Source organism: Cupressus sempervirens, chromosome 3 (genome assembly GCF_028749045.1).
Source record: "Cupressus sempervirens isolate cs-2001-9-10 chromosome 3, ASM2874904v1, whole genome shotgun sequence".
Lineage (NCBI taxonomy): Eukaryota > Viridiplantae > Streptophyta > Pinopsida > Cupressales > Cupressaceae > Cupressus > Cupressus sempervirens.
In genome coordinates this window covers 676,690,584-676,711,278 of record NC_143120.1, presented here as the reverse complement: position 1 = coordinate 676,711,278, position 20,695 = coordinate 676,690,584, and the positions used below count along the sequence as shown (strand labels likewise).

General features: G+C 32.6%; 1 protein-coding gene across 3 annotated transcripts in view; it reads right to left on the bottom strand.

Annotated features, from left to right (window-relative positions):
- CNX7 (co-factor for nitrate, reductase and xanthine dehydrogenase 7) overlaps positions 1 to 12,900 on the bottom strand; it is a 91,524-nt gene extending 78,624 nt beyond the window's left edge. The window contains exons 1-2 of one of the 3 annotated variants that reach the window (XM_089821438.1): positions 12,780 to 12,900; positions 12,464 to 12,625 (exon numbers count right to left, since the gene is read on the bottom strand). In XM_089821438.1, the coding sequence (XP_089677564.1) occupies positions 12,464 to 12,497 (34 nt within the window). In that variant the 5' untranslated portion in view covers positions 12,498 to 12,625; positions 12,780 to 12,900. Of the gene's footprint in view, positions 1 to 12,463; positions 12,626 to 12,696 lie in introns of all 3 variants that reach the window. The other 2 variants (XM_089821440.1, XM_089821439.1) reach the window with 2 other exon arrangements.
- Positions 12,901 to 20,695: the final 7,795 nt, after the last annotated feature.

Genomic DNA, 20,695 nt, shown 5'->3' with positions numbered 1-20,695 from the left:
GTTTTGTCTTTTATACTGAATGTCATACCAAGTCCGAACTCTGTATTTTTATTTATTTCATTTATCCTTGATAGAGTTAATACTGTCGTCGGATCAGAATTCTAGAAGAAATGTAATAAGACATAGATCCTCAGCCATAGCTTTTCAAGAATTCGTGATCATGCTACTTGTATACTACCAATAATCATGAGAATGTCTTCGTTATACAAAGGATGTAAAACTGTATTAAAATCCATGAACCAAAGATCCTGTCCATCATATTATATTTCTTTCCTTGCATTTAAAAAAATAAAAAAGATGTCATAATGATCAAACACCTAGGAACTCGTCGGCAAGGATGCCACTAAAGGTGAAGAGATATAAATTAAGAGAAAACAGTGTATGCGTTACATAGACATTATGAGACTTTGGCCTGATGAAACATATATGCTGATAAGTAACTTTGATTAGGTGATTATTTTGAGCAGAGAAATGAATAGAAAGTATAGATGGATATGTAACTCCCAACCACAATTAATGTTTACAAAAACAGTCCAAAGTCTTGTTCTTGATTTACATTGATTAACCATGAGAATGCTTAGATTCTGGATTTGACGGATACAGGAATTAATTTAGTAGCATATATTATAAATCAATTTCTTTGCATATGTATTTTCCATCCTTTATTTTATTACTCTTTCTCCATCAGGTTCGACATATTCTTCTCAGCTGGTTAAGATTGATTAGTAGAGATAATCCATTATGCTATATGTTGGTATCCGAAGCATTTATGAATCCAATCATTAAAATGATCCTGAGCTTACACCAATTGTACAATCCACTGAAACTGAGATGATCTTGTTTATTGGAATGACTCCAAATGATTGCAAAACTTAAACATATTACCAAGCATGTAATTAGAATATATTGACACCGAGGATTTCACCTGGCAAAGAGGCCAATGAAATGGTGAAGAGGTGGAGTTACTTTGCAAGAACGTGGAATAGAATTCAATTTATTAAACATTCGATTTTGAAATCTTTAAAGAACATAATTAGGTAATCACAAAGTGTGAAATGCTAAATGTATGTAATCTTCTCAAATAATTGATAGAGTTGTCTACTCTGAGAATTCCGAATACCTGGGACTCACCCGACTGTGTAGCCAAGAAGATGGGCGATGAGGTGAGAGAAAGGAATCATAAATAATATGAATCAGTATCAGTTATGACTTTTCAATATTTATCATTTAATATGAATTAGTTAATAGCTCATGTATATTCCTATTATTGTAATCTCTTGTTGCCAAGTCGTATAGTGAGTTAATTACTAGGAAGCCCAGAGGATGGCATGATGACCCCTGCCTATTTTGGGTAAGGAGGGCCTTTCTCGTTAGAGATCGTGTGGGGATATGTTGTGGTCCGAGGTTGGGTGGTTAAGCCCCTGACAATGTTTCACCTTTCTAAAGATGTCGGACTTGCATCAGACAAATATAAGCTATGCATTCAATTGTTTATCAAAAACAGGTATTATCATTTTTAGTTATGAGGAGGTAAGATTAAATTGAGTTAATTTATTGTTACCGTTATAGAATCGTGGATTGTTTTTCATTTATATGGATATCAAATATAAGTATATTTCTAACCTTGAGTTACTGTCACAGTTAAGCAATCAGAAGGAAAGAAATTTGAAGCCCTAATTGAATCCGTCATCGCGGAAGCCCTAAATGGAATCCATGGTCGCAGAAGCCCTAAATTGAATCTATGGTAGTGGAAGCCCTGAGTGATATAGCGGTATCAGAAGCCCTAAATGAACCGATGGTAAATGATGCCCTAATTGATACAGTGCTATGTGATGCCCTAATTTAAAATATAGTGGTATTTAATTGTAATTATTATTTGATTTTGAGATAACAGTTTTTAAATGTTAGTCATGTGAAATTGTTAGTGTATTTGTGGACTAACCCGGGTGGATGCAGAAGCATCCCTAGTTGATTTCAATCTCAGTTTTTTCGAGGTATGTAGTTTTCAACTTCTGTAATAATTTCATTTGATGGTACTTCAAGTTTTTAAGTTAAGAAATTTTGTCTGACTGATTTTAACGGTAAGTCTTATTCACATGAACATGAAATGATATAAATGTCTTCCTATGAAACAAAGTAATAACTATATTCTTTAAGTATGATGGATGTTAATTTAGACCCAGTAAATCGGGATGTTACAAGGGGGGTGGGTGTACCTTTTTTGAAATAGAATTTAACAATAATTACAATATAACGAATAAAACAAAGTTTAAATTAATAACTTACAAAAATTAAAAAGATCATAACCAAAATTTATTTATGAATGGTCAAAAGATATAAAAAGAAAAGGTGTGACTCCCTCAACCATGATATATAAAAAGGGAGACATGCATGGGGGGGCAGGGACAGGTTCCCCTTCTAAGTAGACCACCCTATGTTGGATGGATGTGTTCGTACAACTTGTGAGCCAAGGATTGTTGTATCATGCCCTTTCACATAATTGTGGCAAATGTTCCATGTCAACTTATCATGCTCTCAGCTTCACCCCACTATGGTTGGTTTTTGTAAATAAAAATATGAATTAGATCTACATATAACATATTATTTAATTTGATTGTTTCTTTACTTTAACTTTCAATATCTATCATATGTTTACTTATAGCATACTATTTGTAAACAAATTTTGTTGTGGAATTGTTACTTTGGGTAAAAATTAGGTATACGAGGAGATATGACAATGAAGATTGCACAGAGCAGTGAAAAAATCAAAATCTATGAAGAATGCTTGAAAACATTGAAGATACAAAAACAATACTTGCCCATTGAATGGTGACATGTTGTGAAATACCGCATAGGCTTTGGAGAATTTTATGATTAATGAGTTGACCTTATGAACTCAAGATACACTATGATGATAAGCAGTGAAGGTTTGGGGAACATGAGAACTTTGATAGTGGTATCAGGATTCATACAGTGATAGTAAGGAACACCTTATTCAAGAAGCTCAAAAAGTCATGAAATGATAGGATTCGTTTATAGACCTATCCTAAGACAGATTGGAAGGAGAAAACATACGTTCACAGTGGAAATAGATCAGTTCAATCAAGTGTTCCACAAAAGGGTAGGTAGCTACCATTAAATCTAAATAATATTTCATTAAAAGAGCTTTGGCAGATGACAGAGGCTTTGCGATAAGAAAGTTCCAGTCATAACAAGAAGCAATGCCCTGTAAAGATAAAAAGCAATTCAAATAGTGTGACAGTGATGCATAACAGTTCAAACAATTGATGACAATCAAGAGGGTATTAAAAATTCTACAGTCATACAATAACCAACAATATACTTTTATCATGAAGCTCTACAAGTAGCTCCATGAGATTCAAGTATTAGTTATGAAGGAATGTTATCCAAGTATAAGGCAGTTGGATGTGATTGCTTCTTAAAGACACCCTAGCATTCTATTGTCAGTCTTATGTGATATTATTGTTGAAATTGGTAAACTTTTGTATAACAGTCTGTTGTTAAAAGGCATAACTATGGAGGCCATTGGTCATAATGTAATAAATAACCAACAGAATGACAGTGGTTTGAAAGACGGCTAATGGCAGATTGACAGTCAACATGTGATATCATGTACAGTGAAAAAGGAGTCATATAGACACAATGACAAAACAAATGAAAGAAGGCTATTTAAAATGGTGCATAATAAAGCTGAGGTCTGTCCACAGACAGGTTAAGAGTGACCTGTCTTTGATACTTGTAGAAGGATAGGAGTAAGTGCTGAAATGCTTAAGAGGATAAGCACAGTATAATATGAGAGGAATAAGGACAGACCATGAAATTATGTAAAAGAAAAGCCCTGGATATAATTTCAGTGGTGCCAAAATGATGCTAAGGGGGCCTACAGGAACTTGTCAAGAACCATTGCAATAACAAGGGATAGGACAATGTTCTAGAGAGAGGGTTTCTCTTAAGGTCAAATTTAAAACTCATAACAAGAAATTCAAAGATCACATGGAAAGAGGCACAAAACATAGTATGCAGGCCCTCAAAATGAGAAAGGATAGATAGTTCAATACAAAAGTCATACTGGAGAGAAAAGAAGTAAAGAACAAGGTGTAGGTTGAAGATAACTTAAAGAGCAGAGATAAGATGCAGAGGTAAGACAGAACAAACTCATATCAAATAACATGCACAGTAGCAACAAGAAAACAAAGTCATGAAACCCTTGTGAAGATTTTGGTTATTACCATGGAGAAGTGAGAGATGCAATGCAAAACATAGTCTAGAAGTTACTGAAAGAAAACACCGTGCATGACAGTGACAGTGTTAACGAGAATGCAGTATATTGCTATATGATAGTGCATTGGATTAAAGGGGAAGACTTTCATGTAACAGAGATAAAATGATATCCTACAGTCTTCAAAGTGACAGTCATCAAGCTTGAAGTTCACAGGAGAACAAAGTAAGCATATGGTGCTGAAAGCCTTACATAAAAGGGTAAGAGGTACCGATAGTCAAATCATAAGACACAATATGCAGGGAAAGAAGAAAACCAATGAGCCAACACAGTGTCATGGAGGCATGTCACAGTCATGTGACTGTTGGAAGGCTTGAACGGGTTGAAGAATCAGATAGTCCTCTATTAATCATGATAGCTCCTTTTAAGTAGCAGTTCTTAGCTAAGTTTGTGAAAGATTTGAGCGTGTAGCAATCCTTGGCACAATTCTTTGTGGTTAGTATTTACAAATTACAAGTGTTGTAAAGGACAGCAATTACATCAAATTAGTTGATGACAATATAAAAAGATGCAGAAGGTATAGCAAATAATGGCAATAAAGATATCAAATAAATAAAGACAATTATTACAGTAAAAAAAACATGAAATAGCAGTCCATGTAAGAATGAAGCAATGCACAGAGGACAATTTTCATATACAGGGGACAACCTACAAAGTAGAAAGAATCTTCAAAGTTAAAACAATAGTAATCATGATAAACGTATATGATGTTGAATGGCCTTCTAGAGGGCAGGGTACTATAGGAACAAAGAAAAGAAGAGATAGTCATGAAGCCATTCATATAGCTTGTCTAAGAAGTAAGAACCGCCCTAATTTGCTTACCAAATGTTTTGTCCACCTTCCAATTACTTAATGTCTATACATTATGTCAAACATTTGGTCTATGATGTCTTATGAAAAAGAATTTCAACCGTAATTTCTTTTGCTATCCTTGGGACAGAATTGTTTGCACGGTACTTGTTGCTAATCTTAATACGTATGCTCACTCAAAGGATAAACAGAAACTACACCAAACAATTCACAGTTTGATGCTCAAAACAGATGTATTGTTCATTTTACCATACAATTTGCTTATAGGCCAATTGAGCTTCCTGTTTATCTCTTCCTTGTTATTGGTTAGTGGCGTTTCAATGTGATTTTCATCATTCTTGATATTTATGCAATTATTACAGATATGAAGCATTGATTGCCCCAGAAAATCAAGATCTCTAATTAAACTCTGTTATGAGCAAAAATCAGAATTTAATAGGCATCAAAGTTCTAATCTTTACATACATCAGCAATTACACAATTGAGGGATATTGTCACTCCCTAAGTATTCCATGCACAGCTGTATATAATGATAGCAACATTAATTTCATGAATAACTCTACCCCTGGCTAAGAAAGGAGTTTCCTGTTATTATAGATTACCGGCAGTGTCTATCCAAGGAGTTCTAGTGCTGTCTCAATTCCATCAGCAGTATGCCACCTCACACTTGCTCAATCACAGACTTAGTTCCTATGTGCCTGAAGAGTGACTCAAAACTCCCACACACACCAATAAATTGTTATTTTACTCCAATCATTAGTCAACCAGCACAAGGTAAGAATGATAAATGGAACACACCCCGAAATACCAATCATTCAAGTTAAAGATGTAGCTGCCAGGCAGAAGCTTCAAACCTTCATTAATACTCACACCATAATAGAAGAAATGCAAGCATCTGAGTGACTACATCAAGGAAATATAATGCAATAGGCAGCCAAGAGATCAATTGGCACAAACGATGAAATAATCTTACCCGTGATTTTCTAAAGGGTGGCACTAAAGACTAATATAATTTGTACTCGCTCAAAATCCTTTTAATTGATTTGTTATTCTATTTGTCCCTCTTACTATCATCAAGCAAGTCAAAAACAACAAATGAAGCTGCACTTGCAAACATATTTATACATTTTAAAAGATTTTCACTGAAGCAAACAGGTACACGATACTAAACTTATACTCTGATATATTTTCTGAAACCTCAAATATCTCCCTAAAACCTCATGTTTTGAAAACTTAGTGATATATAATGTTGATATCTCCAACCAAATAGCCATGTTAAATCTTTCCATCCCAGAGCTATTCATCTTCAAATGAGTTTTCGTCCTGAGAAGGCTGAGAACCATGCAGGTTTCCTAGAGAACTAGCAATTGCACCTCAACAGGATGCAATGGTTATGCCAATAGGAAGATATACCCAGGTAACATATTTAAGGATGGGAAGAAAAACTTAAGTAATTTAAATCCTATGTAAGAGGGCAATTAATTTAAATCTTATGTATTGATAACTCCTGATGATTTGGTACAGTACAAGTTTATGATTGTTTCATTGCGAATAGAACGACATTCAAAATCTCCTATATTCTTGTACAAACAACAGATGATCGTGTGCCACTTCAGCTTTCAGGCACTGTAATGGATCAAATTAAGAAATCCCTCTAGCAAGTATATGAGCAATTGGAGTGATCGGCATGTTTCATTTCCAAATTTTACAAAAATAGCAAAAAATATGTAAAGCACAAATCAATCAGAGAATATTCTACAAATCAAATATGGTATAAGATAATAATGTATACATCAAGCCAAGGGAACTTTTTGACAACTCTAATACTCTCTTTTAAAGATGCTCCTTCAGGAAAATTTAATCTCTTTCCATGCCTAAAATATTCTGGATGTAAATGTATTGGTAAACTTAGTGACAGACTGTAAATTATTCACTTACAGAAAACTGATCTTATTGTCTTCTCTTGCAGGTATAGGCAATCACTGTGCCAAAGATAATATTCAGACTTGAGGAGTTAAATCTAGAGTTAATGCTTTTGTTGCTTCTGATATCCAATTGCAGATATAGAACTATTTATGTTTTCAATGGTTCTATCTCTTGCAACTATATCCACACATATAGCCCTTTGAAAGGGCAGTTATGACCATTGAGAAAGAGGAGGCATGGTGTCTCAACCCCAATCCTAATTGGGAGTTTGGCAAACAAACTGATTTACACCTATCACAATTAGTGTTTAGTTTGAATAACTAATGGAGATCGATCTACATAAATGGCAATGTATATTAATAACAATGCTTGATCGATTTAAAGAGACAGTCAGATCGCTGATGGAAAGAATTTTATATATATATAATTTTGTAAGTATGCATGTATACCAGTTCACAAATACATGTATGCATACTCAGTCATCAGATTTATATCCTTCCTTACTGACTAGCACTACCATGTTTAACACTCACTCTTAGCTAGGGAAGACAACAAGGTATGAATGGATTTAAATATCACCTAGCACATGATATCAAGGAGTCTACAAAATATCAAGTCAGCATGACACTTGTATATCCTAGTTATGGTATGTGCACTGACACCATGTCACATGATGTCTACCATAACATGTCATGGCATGTCCACGAACAATATGTCACATGATGTCCACCATGATTATCTCATCAAGACCAAATTGATCTGCAATAGATATCAAGTCAGCATGATATCAATCAATTAGTGTAAGAGATATTAACTATCAAGTCAGCATGATTGTAGACATTGTAAAGTTGTCACCTTACAATGTTGAATACAACTGTACATTATCAGGAAGATTGTCATCTTTCAGTAATATACAGAGGTAAGACCCATAAAGTCATAGAGTCACACATATGACAAAAGTGTTTACACATTAAACATCTTTAAAATGTATATTAGTACAAAAGAGAAAATTTTGAGATTTAGTCCCAATGAATTACATTTCAACCATACCAAGTTTCTTTCTGAGGTGCTCCACTTTAACTCTAGAGAGAGGCTTAGTAAGGATATTTGCTGTTTGATCATTTGTACAAATATATTCCAACTGAATTGTTTTCCTTTACCATATCCCTCATAGAGTGATAAGGAATCTCTATGTGCTTGGATCGATCATGGAAAACAGGATTAACTGAGAGCTTGATGCAACTTTGATTGTCACAATGAATAGTAGTAAATTTCAAAAACTTTCCGAACAGTCCAACAATGAATTTTTGAAGCCATATTACTTCTCTAGCTCCCATGGCAGCTGCAATGTATTTGGCTTCACCAAAACTTTGTTCTATAGAAGATTGCTTCCTACTTATCCAAAAGATCATGGTTGATCCCAAACTAAAATAACATCCAGAAGTGCTCTTTTGATTAGATACACTTCCGGCCCAATCTGAATCTAAGTATCCATATAAATCTAGATCAACATTCTTATATTTGAGTCCATATCCAATAGTAACCTGTAGGTACCTCAAAATGTGTTTAGCAATAACAAGGTGTATTTCATGCGGTTGACACATACGTTGACTCAAGGCATTCACTTCATAGTAAATACCAGGTCGTGTGTTAACCAAGTACATTAGGGATTCGACGATTTGTCTATAGACTGTAGGATTTGCAAATTTGGATTCAGTTGCTGCTTCTTTTAACTTGTGTAAGTTTGTTTCCATGGGTGTGGACATAGGCCTACAGTTTAGCATTCCAAGCCTTTTCAGAATGTCAACAATATATTTTCCTTGATTTAGAAAGATACCATCAGGTTTCTGTGGTGCAGGAGCACCCACAATAAATGGCGACTCATCAAAGTCCTAAGAACACCTACAATAGGTTAGATTCATCAATTAGGCATCTAGACCAAACTATAAGACCTAGTTCCAAGATTGGCACAGTTATAAGCCCTTGGTCAACTATGGTCAAAGATGGTCAAAGGGCCTGAAATCTTAGGATTTTGCTTTATTTCATGTTTTACCATGTTTAGGACCTATTTGGGTCATTTAGACTAAGTTTCATTAGTTTTTACTAGTAGTTTGCAAAAATTGCTAAAAATGCAAAAATTGCTTAAAAAGTTGTCAAGCAACTTTAGCAACTTTTTGCAAAATAGTGCAAAAACTTCCCCAACGGCTCAAACAAGTTCAAAATGTTGTTATGACCGTTGGAAGGCGTATAATAAGCCCTTTCAGGTGGGTGATAGGCAATAATGATGTACTCACACTTTTCAAATCAATAAAATACCCTATTTTTACTACAATCTGCCTATTTTCTCACGTTGTACAGATCTATCGGACACATCTGGGGTTGAGACCCACATTTATGGATAGGTGGATGAAGTAGCTTTACAATGCATCTAGTTTGAAGTCTCCATCTATCTCCTAACTCAATTTATCCATATTTTTGCACAAGTTGGTTTAGAAAGTTGCTAACTAGGGTTTTCAAGCATTTTTAGGTATAACCTGGGATTTCACCATGGGAATCTAATGGTCTTTTATGAAATCCTAGTGTTTAACATGTATGATAAGAAGCAAGTGGTTTTAGGATGGTACTTCCAGGGACCCATGAGTTATTTGATGCCCTAGGCATGCAAGACCCATGTGCATGCTAGGAAAAGAATGCAGCATCTCTCACAACTTGCACCAAACTTGGCATCAAGGCTTGAAATCAGGTTTGTGACTTGTCTAGGGTTTCCCTCACATGTTCTCATCATTGGTTTGCAGGATGGAGTCTTAGAACATGTTCCTCCTTTCTAAATGGAGACCTAATAGGCCTAATTGCCTAGACGAGAAATTGAACAAAGCCCTATTTGTTTGTATCATCAAACCTTGGTGCTTCAACATGTTTTGTAAGTCACAAAAGGGTATCCAAAAATGTGACTTGTTCCTTGGGTTGTGTGGAGATATACTCTTTTAAGTCATATTTTCATCAAAAAGGACTACTAGCCTTTTTTGAGTGGCTTAACAAAGCAACTATATGCTAGAGGTTGCATAGTTGGTTTTTAACCATTGATTAATTCCATTTATGACCTAAATAGACCATTTCCTTGAGTATGAATCTCCCCTGGTCATTTCATGAAGTTTAGGGTTGTTTTACCAAATTTGGTCAAATTGTGCATTATGAGCAACTTGTGATAAGTTGACTTGTTTGTAGGGTTCCCTTGTGATTAGGGTTTTCCTAGTTTGGGTGAGTCGTCGTGATAACCTCATATCATCCTTGAAGCACTTGTGATTGGTGCTTGCACTTTTGATCATGATACCAAGACATTTGGTTGAAGGACTTTAGTGAAGAGGGTTTTTGGACCAGTCGATCATCGTTTGATCAAACCCACTAGGCTTCATTGCATCATTCTGTCAGACTTCCAATCCAAGAAAGTAGTGTAGTAGACCCAAATCCTTCATATCAAATTCTGGCAACAAATCCTTCTTGCACTGAGCAATTACGTGATCTTCTCCGGTAATCAATTGACCATCAACATATAGAATTAATATTAACATGTCACTTTTAATAACTTAAAAGTAGAGATTTGGATCAGCTTCATTCTTAGAGAAACCTAGTCATGTAAGGTACCTATCCATTACCTCATACCAAGCTCTAGAAACCTGTTTAAGTTCATACAAGGCTTTCTTCAATTTGCATACATGGGATGCTGCATCATGATTCCCAAACCCGTCAAGTTGTTCTAGATAGACTTCCTCTTCGATAGTCCCATTCAGGAATGTCGTCTTTACATCCATCTAGTGTATCTTCCAGCCCTTTCCTGCAACAATGGCTATAACTGGTCTAACAGATTTACATATGGCAACTGTTGCAAATGTCTCCTTGTAATCAAATCTCTCCTTCTGTGAGAAACCTCTTGCAACAAAACGTGCCTTATGTTTCTCTATACTGCTGTCTGTAGCATGCTTAATTTTGAAGAGCCATTTAGAGGAAACAATAGATTTCCCTTTAGCTCTAGGTACTATATCCCACACATCATTTTTAAGGATGGATTGATACTCTTCAGTCATGGCATCTTTCCATACTTAGTGTTTAAGAGCTTCAGTTACACTAGTAGGTTCTAAATTTGAAATCTCATTCATTGATGCCACGTAGTTTGATAATATATCTCTAAAAGTGCCTTTCAGTGCTGCGAAGTTTTCTGCTTCCTCAACAACCTTTCTAGCCCAAAGTGGTTTTACTTTTGTTAACATTAGGATTTTGCTCCCTCTGAATCTCAGGACTACTATAGTTTTCATTAGGGTTTTCTTCTGGTTGCTCCCTCAAAATCTCAGAATTAGGTTCCTCCTCCATGTTCTCAGGAAAGTCCTGCATTTCTGAGGGAGCAAAATCCTAATGCAGATCTCACTCTGATGACAGGAAAAGTTGACTACAAGAATTTAACTAAAAGCTTTTCAATGAAAACTTGGTATAACTAAAAGGAACCATAACTTTCAAGTAGGAGGCTCAATCTGTTCAACACAACATATTTTGGGGAAAAGGCCCTAGTACCCTTTCCATCATGGCAAGGTGTTCAAGATTTTTATGTCTCTGAAACAGAGCTTTTCCCAGCAAAATCAACGAGAAATTAAATAAACTATATTAATCAGTTCCCACTCTGACTAAAATAATAACTTTTGTCATAAACAATTCCCATAAGATTAGATAAATGAACACATGATGCATCAAAGTGGTAAGAATAATTGCATTCCTCATCCTTGTTAGAACAGGTTCCTCCTATGTTGTTAATAGGGAATGATTTGTTGAGGACAAGTTCCCAAATTTGACAAAGAAGAATGCATCCTTGCACTTGTTAGCATTAGATTCACATCTTTGCCCATCAGCACAGTCTCAAATAGCTGTTAGCAAGAGGTTCGCTATTATGGCCAATAACAAACTATTTCCACTAATCTGAAATACTATCCAACATTGGCCAAGATTCAACCACCCGCACAGTTGCTGGAAACATAATCCAAGTTTTTGTCAAAAATAAATCCACCTTCACTACTTCATAAAATACAATTCCCAATTTGACTGAACTATAGCGTCAGCTTCTCTATCATTAATAATAGATTCCAATATTCAATAAGTCGCTCATATGTCCTTTTACAATTACAGGTTCGGAAATCAACTAAGAGTTAGACCATCTTCTCTAAATACTTAAACAGATTCCACTATCTAATGCAGGTGTGATTGTGATAGTCAAAACCGTTCAACATCTTAACACCCCTACAACGAAGAATTTACGCTAACATCATAAGACATGACAAATTTGGAAAAGTGCTAGAAATAGCAGCATCTTAACACACCTAGAACAAAGAATTTACATTTACGTCAATAAAAACTTAATGAGTTATCCCAATAGCAGATGGTTACCTTGTGCCATTTCGATCGTATTTGGTAAGTTCATGAAGCACACTAATTGAAACCTTTTCTGCTTCACAGTACTCGTCTATGACACTCTTTATAGCAACGAATTCCCTTCCTTCTTAGTCCCAACATTCTAAAACCTGGCCAGAGGTTACTCTAAGAACAAATCTGGCAACATTAAATATACCAATTACCAGGGTAATTTTCTACAATATAAATCTGGTGACTTTAAAACATACCCAAATAATAATAAGATGCCTCAAAAACAAATCCAGCCAAGTTGTATATGCCAAAAAGGAAAGGAATTTCTAAGCACACGGACCTATTCATATATTGACATGGACAAAAAAGTTATGGATTTAGCGTCGCTGTGGAGTTGTTTGTTCAAAGGCACAATGCAAACCGCCATTTCTATGTGATATATAATTGTGTCTTGCTTCTCTATATTTGTAATTTAGACTATATCTCATTCAACTTCATTACTCTAATTATTTCTATAATAAGTCTGTAACTTACAATTGAAGTGAAGACATGTGCCACATAATGATTTAGTATTTGCCTTTAGTTTTAATATAAATCTAATTTTAATGTAATAAATTTATTGTAGTATATAAAATATTTTAATTAATAAAAATGTTATATAGTTATAGTCTCATTAATTTAAATTTAAATTTAAGTTTTATTTATAAATATAATTATCGATGTATATGTTCTATCGTATATATATCATACGATACTATTATATTATACATAAATTATAATATAAAAATAATAATATTGTTATAATAATAATATATAATAATATTTCTTAAATGATAATATAATACAAGTAATATCATTTTTTAATATTTTAATTGAATGACAAAAATTATATTGTAAAAAAATATAAAATTAAGATATAAAAATGTATTAAAAAATATTAAACATTAATACATTAAATTATTAAAAAAATCTCAAAAAAGTATTAGTTTTACAATTATCAAATTTGGTAAATGAATTCACCCAATCAAATTTTCGAAAAATATTTTCTAAAAATTGTAAAGTTAAAAAATTTGCATAACGTATTAGTTGGATAAGAGAATTTAAAATTAATTAAGTCTAAATCATAGATAAAGCATAAAATTCAAAATGTATCACAATACTACTTAACCTACCTACAAATATTAATAACATATGTGGGTTTAAAATATTCCTAGTAACCTAACACATATAGCATAGAAAATAGAAATTAACTCTTTTTATTTATTTAAATTTTTGGTTCCAAGTTTATATTAAAACTATCAAAAAGTAGTTATACATAAATTAAGAAAAAAGTGATTATAAAATATAATATTGTGACACTTGATTAGATTTTAAATTGCATATATAGAATAGGAAGACATAAACCATTCACACACATCTTATCTTCAACAATTTTCTTTTGTAAAGGAAGATGATATTGGCCCAAATTGCAATATACCAAAAATCTCATTATATTCATAGTAAGAGATTATCTAATTTTCTAATCTTTAAGAGAAAAAAGTGAGCAATAATAGACCATCTTACCTTCAACAATTTTCTTTTCAAGTAAAGGAAGATGATATTGGCCCAAATTGCAATATACCAAAAATCTCATTATATTCATAGTAAGAGATTATCTAATTTTCTAATCTTTAAGAGAAAAAAGTGAGCAATAATAGACCATCAAATTTAGAATGGTGACTAAATTAAAATTAGAATTTCTTATAATAATAAAAAATTCATATGCTTCCTAAAATCACACCTAGAGAAACCAACCTAATCAACCTTGTGGTAGGAAAGCATTGATATCAGTTTAGAACTCATTTTCTTAAATTTATATCTATCTCCTACTTTAAATGCAAGTATAACTATGATTTTACAATATAATGCTTCTAGATAAACTCATTAAATTGCATTTAATTTTAAATGTAACAATGAAAATATTATTTTGGTTCATTAATATGTTTTCTTATCTACATTTTTTAGAAAATATAAAAGTCCTTCAGGAGAAATTTATTAAATTTACATTTTAATCTTAGATGCAATAATGAAAACCTTATTCTAGTTCTTTATTGTAAATTTCTTTTTACATTTTCAAAAAAGTCAAAGGAACTTAATTGTCATATTGGATTGAAGGATGATGAAATTAATTGGGAAATGGGTATGTTTAGAATTTTTAAGGGGAACTAAAGCTATGGGACAAGCTAAATGAGGGAATATGGATATGAAGATTGTGACTTATTGTGAAAGGAATAGGAGGAAAAATCTATTGACTTAAAATTAGATTGAAAGAAAATTGAAATTTTATTTAGTGTGGTGAATTAAAAATGAATATAAGAAATACATCTTTTTCAGACAAATTACTATAGATATTTCATTTGTCTTTTGATCTTTCTTAATTAAAGTAAAAATATACATTCTTAGCATCAAAAGTCTATTAATATAAGAGTTTTGATACATTGTAATTTATTTTACATTCTAAAATATATATTTTTAAGGATACGGGTGTTCTCCCTACAAAATGCACCTTTGAGCAAAAATTGAAAACATAATGGATTTTTTTGAAATTTTCTGCTTTTGTTCTTCATGATCTACATTTTTTTAATTGAAAATAGCAAAAAATTAGGAAAAGATCACTATATTTTCAACGATATCAAGAAAAAAAAGTTTGACTTTTGGTTTGTTTTATAGGGAGGATAGCGAACGCCCATTTTTATTAGACCTATATACTTATATGGATGTTCCTAATAATTGAAGCTCATCTCATTAATATTCATTTGCTTATGTTAAGAGAGTTATACATATTAATTACAATTTAGATTTGGGCACATTTTGATGGAATGTTATCATCCACTGTGTATGTCAACAAAGCACTCTTATACAAAGTTGGATACATGGCCTATATCATTACTAATTCCCATTTATACATTATCCTACACTTGACACCACCTTACTCATGCTTAACATATTTTTTTTCATTTATTTGCCATTTATTGTGGCAATTATTGCCACCAATATCCACACATTATTCTCTATCTAGATATTACCATTTCCATGTTTTGAGTCAACCTTTTGGGCATGAGAATAATCCCACAACAACAAATTTGACCCCTAAAAATCCAAAATCTTGGTCAACTTCAACTCATATCTTTCTTGCTGGGAGCCAACTCGGTACAAGTTTGATATGACTTATTGGCACATGCTTATAATTAAAAAGCATTAATTGCACATTCATTTTATCACCCAAACAATATTTGATTGATCATTAATTAAATACATTAGAAATACCTAAATTGCTACAATAAAAGGAACTTGAATTTGCATAATCTTTCAAGAATCTAGCCCACTTATATGTCTAAATATTGATTTTGTTGAATTAAGGAGGTCTACCTAGGAGAGCACAACCCTTGTATTTCAAAAATCTCTCTAGGTGCTTTTAAATGTCAACAACCTTTGTCATCCAACCAAACCTATAGAATCGAGTGGATAGGAAAGACAAGTGCACTTGGTACTCAAACCAATTGCAAATTCCACCCTCCAAGCAAATGGACTATTTTGATTTTCATGCCAAGTATATATAAACACAAAACTATTTTTTATTTCAATATGTGAAATTCAACAAGAAAATAAAGTTATTCCTTCTCCATCGTTCTACTCTTCCCAATGCTACCAACCTTCAACACCAACAAAGGGTGGAGTGTTAAGTGGATAAGAAAGACAAGTGCACTTTGTACCAAAACCAATTGTGAGTTTCACCCTATAAAAAGTTGGACCACTTTGATTGTAATTCCAAATACATATAAAATAATTATTTCTTCTCCATTTTCCTAGTGTTTGTAATGCTAACACCCTTTGACATCCAACCAAAGGTGGATTGCTGAGTAGATAGGAAAGACAAGTGCACTTTGCACCAAAATCAAATATGAATTACACCCTCTAAAAAGTTGGGTCATTTTGATTTAATATCAAACACATATAAAATAATAATTCCTTCTCTATTGTTCTAGTGTTCCAATGTTTCCAACATTCAACATCCAACCAAAGGTGGAGTGTTGAGTGGATAGGAAAGACAAGTGCACTTTGTAATGAAACCAAATGCAAATTCTAGCCTCTAAAAAATTGGACCATATTGATTTTAATACCAAATATATATAAAACACAACTATTTCTTATCTCAAAGATATTGAAATTCAATAATACAATGAAGTTATTCTATTCGTATTATCCTGGTATTGGACATCCTTAACCTTCAACTTAAACACCTCTATCCTAGAATTAAACATCCTTTCACCTTCAAATAAAATAGCTTATAACTTTATCCTAGAACTAAGTATCCTTGTAACCAAAATTAAATACCTATTTTTTCAAGAATCAAATACCCTTTTACCTTCAAATTGAGTACCTTTATTCTAAACCAAATACCCTTATGCCTTTCAGTTATATATCTTTGTCCAAAAATTAAAAATCCTTAAACTGAATACCTTTATGCCTTCAAATAATTTACCTTTGTCCCTAAATTCAATATCCTTAAATCAAATACCTTTATGTCTTTCAAATTATACCTTTATCCTAGATTAAATTTGCATACATATGTCTTTATATGAGAATCAAATCACATTCAAATACCCTTATGCCTTCAAATTTATTTCATTTCTTAATATATTTAATTATTAAATAAGTACTCCCATAATTAATACTACATTTAATCTAAAATAATTATGTTGACTTGGCTAAATTATACTTGATTAAACATCAACACACTGCAAAATGAGAACCACTTTTATTATATACCTGGAGAATACATCCATAAAGAACATCTCAAAGAATAATGATGTCAAGCCATGACACAAGAATTGATCTTACAAGAAAAAATGGTTGAGAATTTCAGTAATCTATGCAAAGCACAAGCATTTCACATTCAAAATACTCACTAAGAAATAGTGAGATCCCATAAACAAGTGCCAATAGATGAGCTTTTTAATATATGTAATCCATGGATTTCTTTTTCCTCCTTTTGATTCACAATAATGTGATGGACATAATGGATCCATCTCTTTAATATTGCACACTCCCTAATAAAATATACAGTACTCATTGGATTATTATCTCTAATTCTAGCTCAAAGACTCATGGAGTAGATAGCTAGGGTAGAATCAAATAATGTATGCATGTCTTGTTCTTGAATCAATGCTAAGAAGTTTGTAGCTAGACAACTTGAAACTCTTTAACTCACACCAAAAAAATTAAAATTTATATGAGAAAAAAAAGTTCTAAAGAATCTAACACCACATAGAGGATTTCTACAATAATATCTTTCTAGACAACTTTGCCTTACTACGGATTTTCTTTTCTTTCATTTTTGGTGCCTCTACCCAATTCCCTATCTCTAAAGGTAAAATTTAAATCTTCCCAAACATGGAGAAAGAAAAACAATGGAATTCATTCACTATGGCCACCTTAATATTAACACAAATTCACTTACCTATGCTCCCAAAAAAAAAAAAAAACTATAGATCACTGGATAAAACATACACAATTAATGCCACCACTATTTTAACTTACCTAGCCTTGATTAATTATTTGACAATGAATTAATTGATTTCTAATATGTTGTGATATCTTAGAAAATAATGAGTACGAAACAAAGATTGCACATTAATAATGAGGTATCTTACTTGTTTGAAAATTTTCAAAAGTGAAAGTACATGAAAATTGAAGCTATAGCTTGATTACTTACCAAAGATGAGCTCCTTTACCTATTATGAAATTTCAAAAAAATAAGTGCAACATGGAAAATAGAGCTACAACTTGATTATTTGCCAAAGAGGAATTGTGATAAGATGAGATGAGACAAGGTGTGCTTAAAAATTGCACAAGCATTGAATTATAAAGTTAAAACCTTATAAATTTTTAGCCATAGCACATATAAAAGTGTTGTAGTGACGTAAAAAATATTTATAAGTACAAAAAAATTCCATTTACATGTTTGGGCCAAGGTTAATAGTTTTTCATTACCAAACCCTAAGTGGAACATTTTGTGAAAATAAAGAAAAATACACAACATGATCATGTTTCACCCTACAACTTGTGTGGTGCTCAAGGTTCAAAGTATGGCCATCTGCAATCACTCAAAACCCTATGATGATATTCATGTCGGTAATATTGATGAAGTTGTTCTTTCATTTTTTAGTTGTCGATGCCTGGAAGAGAAAGGTCAAAAGAATGGTGTCTTTATGAATATTATGTAGCTTCACGTTACTGTGGTAATCTAGTATGACTTGTGGCATGAAAGTGTGCTTTAAGGTTGGAGCTCATGACCTCAACTAAACATGGCTTCTATGGATGTGCTCAAGACTATGAGGATTACAACCACAAACAAGATTAAGTACATTGTGATTTCATCATTCATTGATTCCCAACTTGGCAAAATATTAGATGGTAGATTATGTAATAAATTTTGATGTAAATCTATTTGCTACATGTCATGATATGATAGAGTGTATCAACATACAATCACCATTATCAAAGGAACACACCACCAAATGTATCATGGATTCTTTGTCTTGCTTCAATAGTAATAAAAGTTCTATTTTGCATGAATACAATTATTCAATGCAATGAGATGTGTCTAGCCAACTTTTTGCTCATAAATCTCTCACAAGTTTTCCCCTTGTGTCTAACATGATCATTCTAGTGACACTTCAACATATAATAGCCTATCGGCTAAATATGAGGAACAATAATCTTTTGACACACCTCAAATGAGCTTCCAAACATCTTTTTATAACTTCAAGCTCAACTCTAATTAAAGTTGTGCAACCTTTTAATTTTAAGATTAAAAATCACCTTGTGTTGCCAATAAAGTTACTTTATTATATTAATAATGTTTCTTAATTAAAAACATTAGATTTAACTTTATATTTTAGCATTATTTAAAAATAATAACTCAAAATACCAATGTCTATGACCTAAACTAACATTTACTTTGAATATTGTGTATGGACAAATTGTCTAAAAACCCTTCCAAAGTGTCAAACATCTCCAAAAAATTGTATGCTGATGTCAAAATACTTTAAACTAGTTGGCACAAACCTTGAAATCTAGATTCTACTACATTGCAAGGGAATCCAAAATTTGAGAAATTTTAGTCTACCCTTTCCAAAGATTGCTTGTTCTCAAGCAATTCCAAAATAATTCAACAATTATCTAATTGATCTAAACTAAAACTAAGAATTATCTCATGATCCCAACTCAACCTAGGAGATCTATAACACCATCTAGTGAAAGAACTATCCCAAAGTGTACTAAGATTATTGACCTCTTATGAACCCACTATGAGAATAGACAACAAATATTGCAAGACTTGGTCAACCCCTTAATGAATTTCTTTTCAAGAAATTCCAATCAACAACAGGACTAAACTCTAGTAAGTCAAGGCTAGCTCTTAGATGTAATAACTATGAAACTACAAATTGAAATGATCTTTGGGTTATAAGTCAATCTCTAAAAAGGAACCACCACAGTGACATTATTCCACCAATAAAAACTACATAACCATCATGCCACAACACTCCCCTCTCCTAGAACCCCAAAATGTAACCATCATAAAAAAAAAAACTAAAATATCTAAAAGGATTAAACTCTAAATCCTTAAATATATCCCACCAAGGTATCTCAAAGATTAACGCATCTACAATCACATTGTCAATAATGATCCTAGAAAATAGAGAAAATAAATCTCTATTTTATAAGGAACCAAGCTCAGTACATCCTCTTCCGACATCCCAAAATTGAAGGAAATTAATCACTATCTTACTTTGCAATATGCCAACTAGAGATTGCCTCTAGTTATGTTGCCTTAAATCATAACATCAACGCTTAGACCTTTGAGTGTCAAAGGAATGATTCTGAACATATCTAAATACCCAAACTACTATAGTTAATAAGGCATGATTTGAATTAAGCATGTCATCTTCATTTAGTATCTACAACAATTATCACACATCCAAGTGGAAACAATGAAAAAATGAACTGCGTCTGAAAAAACTCTCATTACTAGTTGGTTGAAAGCCTACCAAGGCTTAATAACAAACTTCTCATAAAAAGATGTTATCATAACCAACATGGAAATGAAAAGACAATAGTAACAATCTGAAATCCAACTGAAAACATAGGAGATATGAGTATGGAAGTAGCTGTAAAGTTAGCTCCTATCATCAAATTACCTCTACCAACCAA